At 43.6% G+C, this 12,240-nt stretch overlaps 1 protein-coding gene across 2 annotated transcripts in view; it reads right to left on the bottom strand.

Moving 5' to 3' along the window:
* Positions 1 to 12,240, bottom strand: part of MCM9 (minichromosome maintenance 9 homologous recombination repair factor) — a 135,977-nt gene that overhangs the window by 77,842 nt on the left and 45,895 nt on the right. For both annotated transcript variants that reach the window (XM_073575929.1, XM_073575928.1), the window contains exon 8: positions 11,896 to 12,070. In XM_073575929.1, coding sequence (XP_073432030.1) covers positions 11,896 to 12,070 — 175 coding nt within the window. The remainder of the gene's footprint in view (positions 1 to 11,895; positions 12,071 to 12,240) is intronic.

Below are 12,240 nucleotides of genomic sequence, written 5' to 3'. Positions count from 1 at the left end.
GCCAAACGCACCCTGTTGCATTTTGGTGTGCTTGGCGCACAGTCAAAAGGGCACATGCGCTGGCAAACGCATACCTGCACACTGCCTGCATACCCAATACTAAAGATAGGGTACGCAGGTCGCATGCAGCGTCATGCGCCCATAGGCGGAGCTAACCGGGGAAGCTTAGCGGTGGCCGTGCTCAGTCCGACGCAGCTCCAAGGAACGCAAGTTTGCAAGTAGCCTAAGGGAACCTGTCAGTTTTTTAATATGCCAACAAATGACACACCCTTTTCTGTTTTTATGGATTTCACAAATGATTACATTTGCATGTGGACTGATGTCCTTTGCTCTGCCTGCAGTAGGGCAGAGCAAAGTGCAACTGCACGGCCGGCGATACTAATGCACAAGATTTCATTCAGCTTGTGGATGAAGGGTTGAAACACTTTTCTGAATTGAATTTGTCATCCATGCACTTTTACATGCTTTGCGCTAGATTACGGTGGTAATTAAACTCCAAAAAAACCACTTTGACTGTGTAAAGGGGAGTGCCCCAGGTTGTACATTTATATACGGTATGTAAAGGTGCATTTCACAAAATTAGATAATCAGAAAGTTAATTTATTTCAGTTCTTAAATACAAAAAGTGAAACTCATATTATAGAGAGTCATTACAAACGGTGATCTATTTCAAGTGTTTATTTCAGTTAATGTTGATGATCATAGCTTACAGCCAATGAAAACCCAAAAGTCATTATCTCAGTATATTAGAATCCTTTGTAACACCAGCTTGAAAAAATTATTTTAAATCCGAAATGGTGGCCTACTGAAATGTATGTTTAGTAAATGCACTCAATGCTTTGTCGGGGCTCCTTCTGTAACAATTACTGCATCAATGTTGTTTGGCATGGAGGCGATCAGCCTGTGGCACTGCTGAGGTGTTATGGAAGCCCAGGTTTCTTTGATAGCAGCCTTCAGCTCATCTGCATTGTTGGGTCTGGCGTCTCATCTGACTCTTGACAATACTCCATAGATTCTCTATGGGCTTCACGTCAGGCGAGTTTGCTGGTCAATCAAGCACAGTGATACTGTTGTTTTTAAACCAGGAAATAGTACTTTTGGCAGTGTGGGCAGGTGCCAAGTTCTGCTGGACAATGAAATTTCCATCTGCAAAAAGTTTGTCGGCAGAGGGAAGCATGAAGTGCTCTAAAATTTCCTGGTAGACGGCTGTGCAGACTTTGGTCTTGGAATAGCACAGTGGACATGGCTCCCCAAACTATCACTGATTGTGGATACAATGTAATAAGGGGGTGGTAGTCCTGGCCGAGTTCACTTAAAGCAACAGTCCACAAGCACCCCGACTCCTTGCACATAAAACAGACAGGACAGATGAAACCCCAGTCGATTTACCTCTTCTCCACCGACACAGCAGCACAGGCAATCAGGATCCAGGAACACAGTTGTAATCCCACAGGGAAACAATTTATTGTAGAATAAAAGAGGTAGAAAAAGTGGATGCAGCAAAAGGGACAAAACTTCCTGCTCTTTCCCTAATGTCCTTCACTGCCATATCAGCAGTAGCAACAGCTACAATAACAGTCCTTAAGCAGATTCCTGGATGCTTATAGTCCTTGGTGGGGCACTACTTAGTCCTGATGCCCGCTTCACTGCCCGTGAATCCGGGGCAGCAGTTTCTGTCCCCCTCCTGTGGTTTGACAAGCTCCCGATCACTGCTGAGCACCTGCCCGGGCAAGCCTGCAAGGGGCACTGACTGAGGAGCAGGAACGTCCTGCTCCTTTTGGGGATGTTAACCAAACCCCCTGGGTTAACCCCTTAACTAACCCTGCACTACAGACATTATACAGTACAACGACAGAACATATGAACAGAGCAACCACAGCATGAAGACTGTTGTGAGCTCTCTTGATCCGACTTTTGAGGCAAGGCTCCCTCTGGTGGATACTGCTGGTAGTGGTGCTGGTCAACATGATGTTAACCCAAGAGCTGCAGAAGATAATTGGAGGAGTGGTGGTAGTGACTGAGACTACATAAGCGAGCAGACTTCTCTCAGTGACTGCTGGTGATACTCCTTTCTTTCCTAACTGAGGATTTCTGTCTTCTGCCTGATCCTGCATTTTTTCAGCTATGTGTCATTTGCTAAACCCTTTGCATCTGTTTTTGCCTTGCTGTCAGGGGTCAGCTTGCTCCTCCTGGGGCTGCTGGCTCCTGCCCTGTATTTTTGTATATTGTTTGTTTGCTCAGTCCCCTGCTGCATTAGCATGTTGCTAGCCGCCAGTTCAAACCTGAGTGCTGATATAGTGGGGGCGAGGTTGTTCAAACCTCAGTATTTTTGTACATCAGTCGTGTTGGAATTATTAGGGTTTTTGCGTGATTGCAGACAGTGCCTTTTCTGTCCTGTCCTATCTACTCAGTGTGGGCCTCATCATTTGCGCAGTCTATTTTCTGTGTTTGTGCTTCATCTTGTCTCACCGACAATATATGCTTGGGGGCTGTCTATTCCTTTGGGGATCTGCTCTGGGGCAGTTTAGATTTCACCTTTCTGTCTTTAGGCTTAGTTAGTCCTCCGGCTGTGACGAGGCATCTAGGGCAACGTAGGAACGCTCAACGGCTACTGCTAGTTGTGTTGTTAAGATCAGGGGTCTGCAATCCGCTGAGCGACCAACCTCTCTGGTGTTCTGGTGGCATAGCCTATTGCGCTCTCCTCCTCGGTGACCCATTCATATCAGAATCACAAGATCTGACTGTAGATTCTAGGGTACTCAAAAGAAGGAAAGAATTGCAAAAAAAAAAAAAAAGTGTCAGATTTTTTAATATATGTTTTTCCTCTTTTTTCTCGGGCTGTAGGAGGATTTTTTCCTTAATGGAGACTAGGCAATTGTCCGATCGTGTTGAGCAGCTCGCTGCTGAAGTGTGGAGAATTTCTGCTCATGTCGCCCAGTCATCTGTTGTAGAACCAGAGATCCCTACTCCTGATGCGTTTTCTGGGGATCGGTCTAAATTTCTGAACTTTAAGAATGATTGTAAACTATTTCTTGCTTTGAAGCCTAACTCCTCGGGGAGCTCGTTGCAGCAGGTTCAAATTGTCATTTCCCTGCTGCGCAGCGGTCCCCAGGACTGGGCCTTTTCTCTGACACCTGGAGATCCTATTCTGGCTAATGTATATGCGTTTTTTTCAAGCCCTGGGGTTATTGTATGATGAGCCTAATGCTATTGATCAAGCTGAGAAAACCTTATTCGCATTAAAACAGGGTCAAGATGATGCCGAGTTATATTGTCAAAAATTCCAAAAGTGGGAGGTCCTTACTAAATGGAATGATGATGCCCTAGCAGCTCTCTTTCGGAAAGGTTTGGCAGAATCCGTAAAAGAGGTTATGGTGGGATTCCCTGTCCCTTCTGGTCTTGACGACTCTGTCATTGGCCATTCAAGTTGATCGACATTTACAAGAACGTAAAACTATGCTAGAGGCGGTGCCGCCTTTTGAACAAACCTCTGAACCCATGCAATGTGATAGGGTTTTGTCTAGGGCGCAATGTCAAGAGTTTAGAAGGCGTAATAAGTTATGCTTCTTTTGTGGAGATGCTTCTCATGCTATTTCAGCCTGCCCTAAACGAGAGAAACGTTTTGCTCACTCATTTGCGATGGGCAGTGTGCAACCTAAGTTCCTTTTGGCTGTTACCTTGATCTGCTCCTTGTCTACATTTTCCGCTAAGGCATTTGTGGATTCAGGAGCAGCTTTGAATCTGATCTGATGGATTTTGACGTCGCTAAGTGTTGTGGTTTTCCTATAGTGCCCCTGCGGACCCCTATTCCTTTGGACCCAGGTGATTATGCGGGTCGCCCCGGACCACCAAGAGAATTGTAAATTTTTGGTGTTGCACAATTTACATGATATTATTGTACTAGGTTTTCCGTGGTTGCAGACCCATAATCCTGTGTTGGATTGGATATCTGTGTCTGTGGCGAGTTGGGGTTGTCAATGTGCTCTTGGTGACACTCCTGTTTTCTCCACTTTTCCCCAGTCTCAAGATGTTCCTGAATATTTGGCTGATTTTTCTGATATATTTAGTGAGAGCAAGTCCGCTTCTTTGCCTCCTCATAGGAGTTATGATTGCGCAATTGAGTTGATGCCTGGGTATAAATTTCCCAAGGGTCGGCTTTTCAACTTATCGGTACCTGAACATGATGCTATGCGATCTTATATCAAGGAGTCATTAGAGAAGGGTCATATAAGACCATCCTCTTCACCTTTAGGTGCTGGTTTTTTTTTTATTGTGGCCAAGAAAGATGGCTCATTAAGGACATGTATTGACTATCGCTCCCTTAATAAGATCACTGTTAAATATCAGTACCCGTTGCCCCTGATTTCGGATTTATTTTCCAGGGTCAAAAGTGCTTGTTTGTTTACCAAACTTGACCTAAGGGGGCGTATAATCTTATTCACATCAAGCACGGGGATGAATGGAAGACAGCTTTTAATACTCCGGAGGGACATTTTGAGTACCTGGTGATGCCTTTTGGGCTCACTAATGCCCCTTCCGTCTTCCAGTCTTTTATGAACGATATTTTCCGGGACTTTGTGGATAAGTTTTTGATCATTTATCTGGATGATATTTTGATTGATTTTTTCCAGTAATTGGGATTCTAATGTGGAACATGTTCAGACTGTGTTCCGGATCTTGAGAGAAAATACTCTGTATGTTAAGGGATCGAAATGTCTCTTTGGTGTACAGAGGATTTCGTTTTTGGGATTCATTTTGTCCCCATCTGCTATTGAAATGGACCCGGCCAAGGTACAGGCCAACTATGATTGGGTTCAGCCCACTTCTCTGAAGGCTCTTCAGAAGTTTTTGGGTTTTTCTTATTTCTATCGTAAATTTATAAGTAATTTTTCTGGTACTGTTAAACCACTGACGGATTTGACCAAAAAAGGCGTTGATGTGGTGAATTGGCCTCCAGAGGCAGTCTCGGCGTTTCAGGAGCTTAAAGGGGTTGTCCGGGCTTTTCACATAATCTCAGTACATATCTGGGCTGCAGAATGACAATAAGTAATTTACTTTCTGTCACTAGTTTGCATGGTTTTCTAGATATTCTGAACAGAAGGTCCAAGGGGGGGTGTGTTATGGCATTGAAATGAGAACTAGTCGTAACCTACTACTCTACTCCAAACCTGCCCTCTATAGCAACAACCCCACCCTCCATAGCTACAGGCCCTCCCCATCCACATGAAGAAGCCCTCATCACACAGTAACAAATCCTCCCCCTCTAGCAGCCTCACTGCAGAGAGCAGCTGCTCCTCCCCCAGACGCACATCGTCCTGTATTCTGGGACAGGCTGCTCCCATCAGTATTTGTGTCTTTAGAGACACAGTGCTCACACATACACTGCACCAAATCTGCTGCTGTGTGAAGACATCAGTGACACAGAGCTGTCTCATTCACACAGCAGAGGCTTTGTCACACAACAGATTACATCAGTGACTGCCATCCCCTGTGCAGATTAGAAGCTGCAGACCCCCATCACTGGCCATCACACAGTCTGTCCTCACTGCTGCCAGCAGCCTGGGACAGTGAGGGAAGGAATTACTGATAATGAGTTATGTATTGTAATCATGGAGTGGCCCAGAATACAGGACGATTTTCCCTCCTCCACACTAGTATCACTTTCCATAGATCACTGTTCAGCGCGTGTCTGGGGGAGGAGCAGCTGCTCTCTGCAGTGAGGCTGCTGGAGGGGGGATTTGTTACTGTGTGAGGAGGGATAGGCTTGTTCATGTGGACGGGGAGGGCCTGTAGCTATGGAGAGTGGGGTTGTTGCTATAGAGAGCATGTTTGGAGTAGAGTAGGAGGTTACGACTAGTTCTCATTTCAATGCCATAACACCCCCCCCTTTGGACGTTCTGTTCAGAATATCTAGAAAACCGTGCAAACTAGTGACAGAAAGTAAATTACTTATTGTCATAATTCTGCAGCCCAGATATGTACTGACATTATGTGAAAAGCCCGGACAACCCCTTTAAGCGGAGATTCACTTCTGCTCCGGTTCTGCGGCAACCTGATGCTTCACTCTCATTTCAGGTAGAGGTAGATGCTTCTGAAATTGGTGCAGGAGCCGTTTTGTCTCAAAGGGATCCGGGAACCTCTAAGATGAATCCCTGTGCCTTCTTTTCTCGAAAATTTTCCCCATCTGAACGTAACTATGACGTGGGGAATCGAGATTTGTTGGCCATGAAGTGGGCATTTGAAGAGTGGAGACATTGGTGGGAGGGAGCAAGACATCAAGCTGTGGTCCTTACCGACCACAAGAATTTGATTTATCTTGAATCAGCCAAGCGCTGGAGTCCTAGACAAGCTAGGTGGGCCTTGTTTTCCACGCGTTTTAATTTTGTGGTCACCTTTCTTCCTGGCCCTAAGAATGTTAAGGCGGACACCCTTTCTAGGAGTTTCTTTGCGGATTCTCTTGATGTGACCGAGCCTACTACCATTCTGGGTGAGGGTGTGGTTCTTTCCGCCATTTCACCCGATTTGAGACTTGCCCTGGAGGAATTTCAGGAAGACAAGCTTGAACGATGCCCTGTGGGGAAATTGTATGTCTCTGACCAGTGGAGGAAAAGAGTGATGGCTGAAATTCATTGCTCCGCGCTGGCTGCTCATCCGGGTATTTTTGGTACCAGAGATTTGGTGAGTCGGTCTTTTTGGTGGCCTGCCTTATCTCGTGATGTCAGGAATTTTGTGCAGTCCTGTGGGACTTGTTCCAGGTCCAAGTCCTGTTCTCATTCTAGTGGTTTGTTGATGCCCCTGCCAGTGCCCAGCAGGCCATGGACCCATATTTCAATGGATTTTATTTCTGATCTCCCTGTCTCTGAGAAAGACTTATCTGGGCGATTTGTGATGGACCATCTTGGAAAATCTATCTTGTACCACTCCCGAAGTTGCCATCTTCTTCTGAGTTGGTACCCCTGTTTTTACAACAGGTGGTTCGCTTGCACGGGATTCCTGAGAACATTGTGTCCGACAGAGAAGTCCAGTTTGTTTCCAGATTTTGGAGGGCCTTTTGTTCTAAACTGGGAATTCAGTTATCTTTCTCCTCTGCATTTCATCCTCAGACCAATGGACAAACAGAGAACAAACCAGACTTTGGAATCCTATTTGAGATGTTTCATATCTGCTCATCAGGATGACTGGGTCTCATTTCTGCCATTGGCCAAATTCGCTCTAAACAATAGAGCTACTTGGACGATCTGCTGATGATTTGGTGTGGTCCAGAGGATAATATACAAGAGTTTGTTTCATATTTGAATACCAATGAATTCAATTTAAAATTTACCTTTTACCATCATTTGACTACAATGAATTTTCTGGACGTCACCTTATCTATTAGTGACTTGGATGTTGTCATAGTCACCCCTTATCATAAACCTACTGCCACTAATTCCGTTCTAACGGCAGATTCTTGCCATGCGGCACAGACCAAGAACAATATTCCGGTAGGAGAATTAATTCGAACAAAACGAAACTGTTCCCAATCCAGTGATTACAATAGGGAAGAAAGTCAGGTTTGCAACAGGCTTTCCAAGAGGGGGTATCGTCCCTGGATTCTCAATAGAGCTAAATCAATCGTAAGTGAAATCAATAAAGACTTATTGTTTAAACACAAACCATCTTATATGAAAAATAAATCCAATAACAATATTGTCTTTTCAACTAATTATAGTAATCAGTTTAATACTATTACTGATATTGTCAAAAAATATCTACCAATTCTCAATGAGGATCCTATCTTAAAACAGGTGATTCAGAGTAATATTAGGTGTGTTGCTAAACGGGCACCTACACTTAGTACTATTCTTTCCCCTATTCTTTTTATAAGTGATAGCGGCCAGACGGAGGGATCCTCCTGGATCACATTAAAGGGTTTTTACAAATGCGGTGCAGCTAGATGTAAAACTTGTAATTTTGTACAAAAAGGAAAACATTTTTTTTCTATGGTAAATAAAAAAACATTTACCATTAAAAATTTAATAAATTGTAATTCTTCTTATATTGTATATTTAATAACATGCAATATTTGTAATATTCAATACACGGGTTGCACCACGGGACCCCTGAAGGATAGAATTAGGAGGCATCTCTCAGATGTGTCTAATCACAATGCTGTTGCGGTTTCTGCAGTATCAAAGCATTTTGCCACAGTTCACAAAGGGGATGTTAGCGGCTTTCATTTTATGGGAATAGAATAGGTGCATAGACCGATTCGGGGTGGAGATCACAGAAGGAAACTATTGAACAGGGAATCCTTCTGGATCTTCACTCTGGGCACTAGATATCCGGATGGTATGAATAGCCGACAAGATCTTATATTACATTATTGAATATGTTCGTCCCATATTTTTATTCAGAGGCTGTAATGTAACTTATCGATCTAATTTTAGTATATTATGTATGGGATATGAATATGTGATATGTACCTTGAAATATGTTATTGCAATTGAAATTTTTTTTTTTTTTTTTTTTTTTTTGTTATATATTCATCTTTTTCATCTTACATTAGGAGTATATATATATCTCCCTTTTAAATTATATATGTTATTTATGTTGTATTGTCTACATTGACTGGGTTTTTTTCTTTTCCTCTTTTGGCTCTCCCACCATTACCATATTGGGAGCTGCTTTGGAGCAGTCCACACATGTGTTTCTGATTTTTGCAGGTGGGAGTATCCAATAAAAGGAAGTTGGTTACATTTAATGTCAGAACATAATTGAGACCTGAGGCGTCGAAACGCGTTGTTCTGCAGTCATCCGACTAGTATGCTGTACCTGCTGGAATTTTAATATGCATTGGCACAATAAAATGGATTTTTAAATTTCCATTTCTCGCGCTGGAATTTTTCTTCTTTCTTTTTCACTGTTGATTGACTGCCTGGTCAAGTCCGTGTGCAAGGATTTGGATTCTGCCGGCAGGACAGTACAGTGAGCTGGATTGTTTTTTCTTTTCTTTTTACCAAACAATAGAGCTAGTTCCGCCCCTTTGAGGTCTCCGTTTTTCTGTAATTTTGGTTTTCATCCTCGATTTTCTTCGTGGCAGGTGGAGGCTTCTGCTTGCCCAAGTGTGGATTCTGTGGTGGACAGAATGCAGCAGATTTGGGACCAAGTAGTGGACAAGTTGTCCCACTCTCAGGAAAAGGCCCAACGGTTTTCCAACCGGCATAGGACCTTTGGTCCCCAGTTCAAAGTGGGTGATATGGTTTGGTTGTCCTCAAAAAATATTCCGATGAAGGTTGCGTCTCCAAAATTCAAGCCAAGGTTCATTGGACCTGATAAGATTTTGGAAATCCTTAACCCCGTTTCTTTTCGTTTGGCTCTTCCAGGTACGTTCAAGATTCATAACGTTTTTCAGAAATCATTGTTGAAAAGGTTTGTGGAGCCAGTAGTTCCTGTGGCGGCGCCCCCTGACCCCGTATTGGTTGAGGATAATTTGGAGTATGAGGTAGAGAAAATATTGGACTCTCGTCTGGCTAGACGGAGACTCTAGTACTTGGTCAAGTGGAAATGTTATGGCCAGGAGGATAATTCTTGGGTCTCTGCTTCAGATATTCATGCCGAGAGATTGGTTCGTGCTTTTCACCGGGCCCATCCTGATTGGCCTGGTGGTGTGGATGAGGGTTCGGTGACCCCTCCTCAAGGGGGGGGGGGTACTGTTGTGAGCTCTCTTGATCTGACTTTTGAGGCAAGGCTCCCTCTGGTGGATACTGCTGGTAGTGGTGCTGGTCAACATGATGTTAACCCAACAGCTGCAGAAGATAATTGGAGGAGTGGTGGTAGTGACTGGGACTACATAAGCGAGCAGACTTCTCTCAGTGACTGCCGGTGATACTCCTTTCTTTGCTTACTGAGGATTTCTGTCTTCTGCCTGATCCTGCATTTTTACAGCTATGTGTCATTTGCTAAACCCTTTGCATCTGTTTTTGCCTTGCTGTCAGGGGTCAGCTCACTCCCCCTGGGGCTGCTGGCTCCTGCCCTGTATTTTTGTATCTTGTGTTTGTTTGCTCAGTCCCCTGCTGTATTAGCCTGTTGCTATCCGCCAGTTCACACCTGAGTGCTGATATAATGGGGGCGAGGTTGATCAAACCACAGTATTTTTGTACATCAGTCGTGTTGGAATTATTAGGGTTTTTGCGTGATTGCAGACAGTGCCTTTTCTGTCCTGTCCTATCTAGTCAGTGTGGGCCCCATCATTTGCTCAGACCATTTTCTGTCTGTGTTTGTGCTTCATCTTGTCTCACCAACATATGTTTGGGGGCTGTCTATTCGTTTGGGGATCTGCTCTGGGGCAGTTTAGATTTCACCTTTCTGTCTTTAGGCTTAGTTAGTCCTCCGGCTGTGACGAGGCGTCTAGGGCAACGTAGGAACGCTCCACAGCTACTGCTAGTTGTGTTGTTAAGATCAGGAGTCTGCAATCCGCTGAGCGACCAACCTCTCTGGTGTTCTGGTGGCATAGCCTATTGCGCTCGCCTCCTCGGTGACCCATTCATAACAGAAGACATAAGTATAGTACAGCAATATCAAAACATTTAATAAACAGGTACACCTTCTGGGTACTGCATAATGTGCACGGGCCCAGCACATAGGAGAGGAGACAGCGAGGTTCTCCGCCACCTCCTTACAACTTCACATTCTTTAAAGGGGTTGTTACACTGCTAGAACAACCCCTTCTTGAACAAAATGTTTGGCCCTGATAAAAAAAACAAAAACAAAAAAAAAAAAAAAAACCACTATACTCCCCTCACGACACTATTCCATCGTTGCCGTCACTCGGGATCCGGGGGCTCTTGTGAATTGTTTTGACATGTGATTCCCGGCACCCAATCAGCGCTGACGTCACTGTCTCCAGCTTAGTATGGATTGAACATGAAGAGGAAGTCGGAGATCAGCTGCTGCCCGGGATTCCTCTTCATGTTTAATCCATACTAAGGCGGAGACAGTGTCACCAGTGCTGATTGGGCAACGGGCACCATGTGTCATAACAATCGCAGAAGAGCTCCGGGACCACGAGTGCTGACACCGCTGGAACGGCGTCGGCATCAGAGGTGAGTATAGGTTTTTTTTCAACAATATAGAAAATAACCAGCTCACCTGTCTTGGCTGCAATTTATTCAAGCATAAAAATAAAATGCTTGAATAAATTGCATTTACTATATGGAAGCTGGAATCCTCTTTTTTGATAGTTTTTTTTATTTTATTGGGGCCATTTAGTTCAAGAAGGGGTTGTTCTAGTAGTTGCCAATCCCGTTAAGAAATTTACCTAGCATTAAAAACATTATAAAAGTAACAACTATTAAATCTTCTGCCACATCATAGCTAGTGGCAGCAAAATCACAGTCCTAAGGCTAGGATCAGACTAACGTATGAAAAAACGCCTGAGTTTCATTGACAAAACTTTGTCAATTTTCATTCACATTATTAGTCAAGTGCATGTCATATCCATTTCCATAGATCTACCTTTAACAATGTACATGACCACATACAGTTTCCTAAGTAATAATGGCAATGTATTCTTAAAAATCAGATGCCACAGGGATGTTCTGTATGGGATCCAATTTTATTTTGTACACCCATAGACGAGAATGGGTGAGGCTCTGAAGAGAACAGTGCATGGTCCCACTCAACTATTGGATAAATATAACAGTTTCAGCAGATTATTTCTTAAACTCTCACATAATCACCTAGTGTCAAAGGGATTATCGCTAAAATCCCTCAGGTCCAAGCAAATGATAACAATTGACTATTTCTATAACTACATGAAAATAAAAACATTTTGAGAAATGATTGCAAAATGGGATATTAAATGTGAATAATTCCCATCAATATCTTCACATTAAATTATAAAAAGGATTTTACCCTGCTTTGGCCACACTTATGGTCTGTTGTTCCATTGCCTCATGGATACTAGTCCTGTCGTGCTCTTTAATGCTGTTGAATTCATCAATGCAGCAAAGACCCCCATCTGCCAGGACCAGTGCTCCAGCTTCTAGGTTCCACTCACCCGAATCCTTCACCGCAGTTACAGTCAACCCTTCAAAAATGAAAAAAAAAAAAAAAAAAAAAAAATTAAAAAAAATAACCTCGGTGCAAATTGGCAGCAAAATGAGGTCAAACTGAAGCTCAATAGTGATGAGCAAGCACTAAAATGCTCGGGTGCTCGTGTCGAGCAAATTGGAATACTTGGTTACTCGGACAGAACAA

The sequence above is a fragment of the Dendrobates tinctorius genome, unplaced genomic scaffold (genome assembly GCF_039654945.1).
Source record: "Dendrobates tinctorius isolate UK_male_01 unplaced genomic scaffold, ASM3965494v1 ptg000046l, whole genome shotgun sequence".
Lineage (NCBI taxonomy): Eukaryota > Metazoa > Chordata > Amphibia > Anura > Dendrobatidae > Dendrobates > Dendrobates tinctorius.
This window is presented reverse-complemented; position numbering and strand designations above follow the sequence as displayed.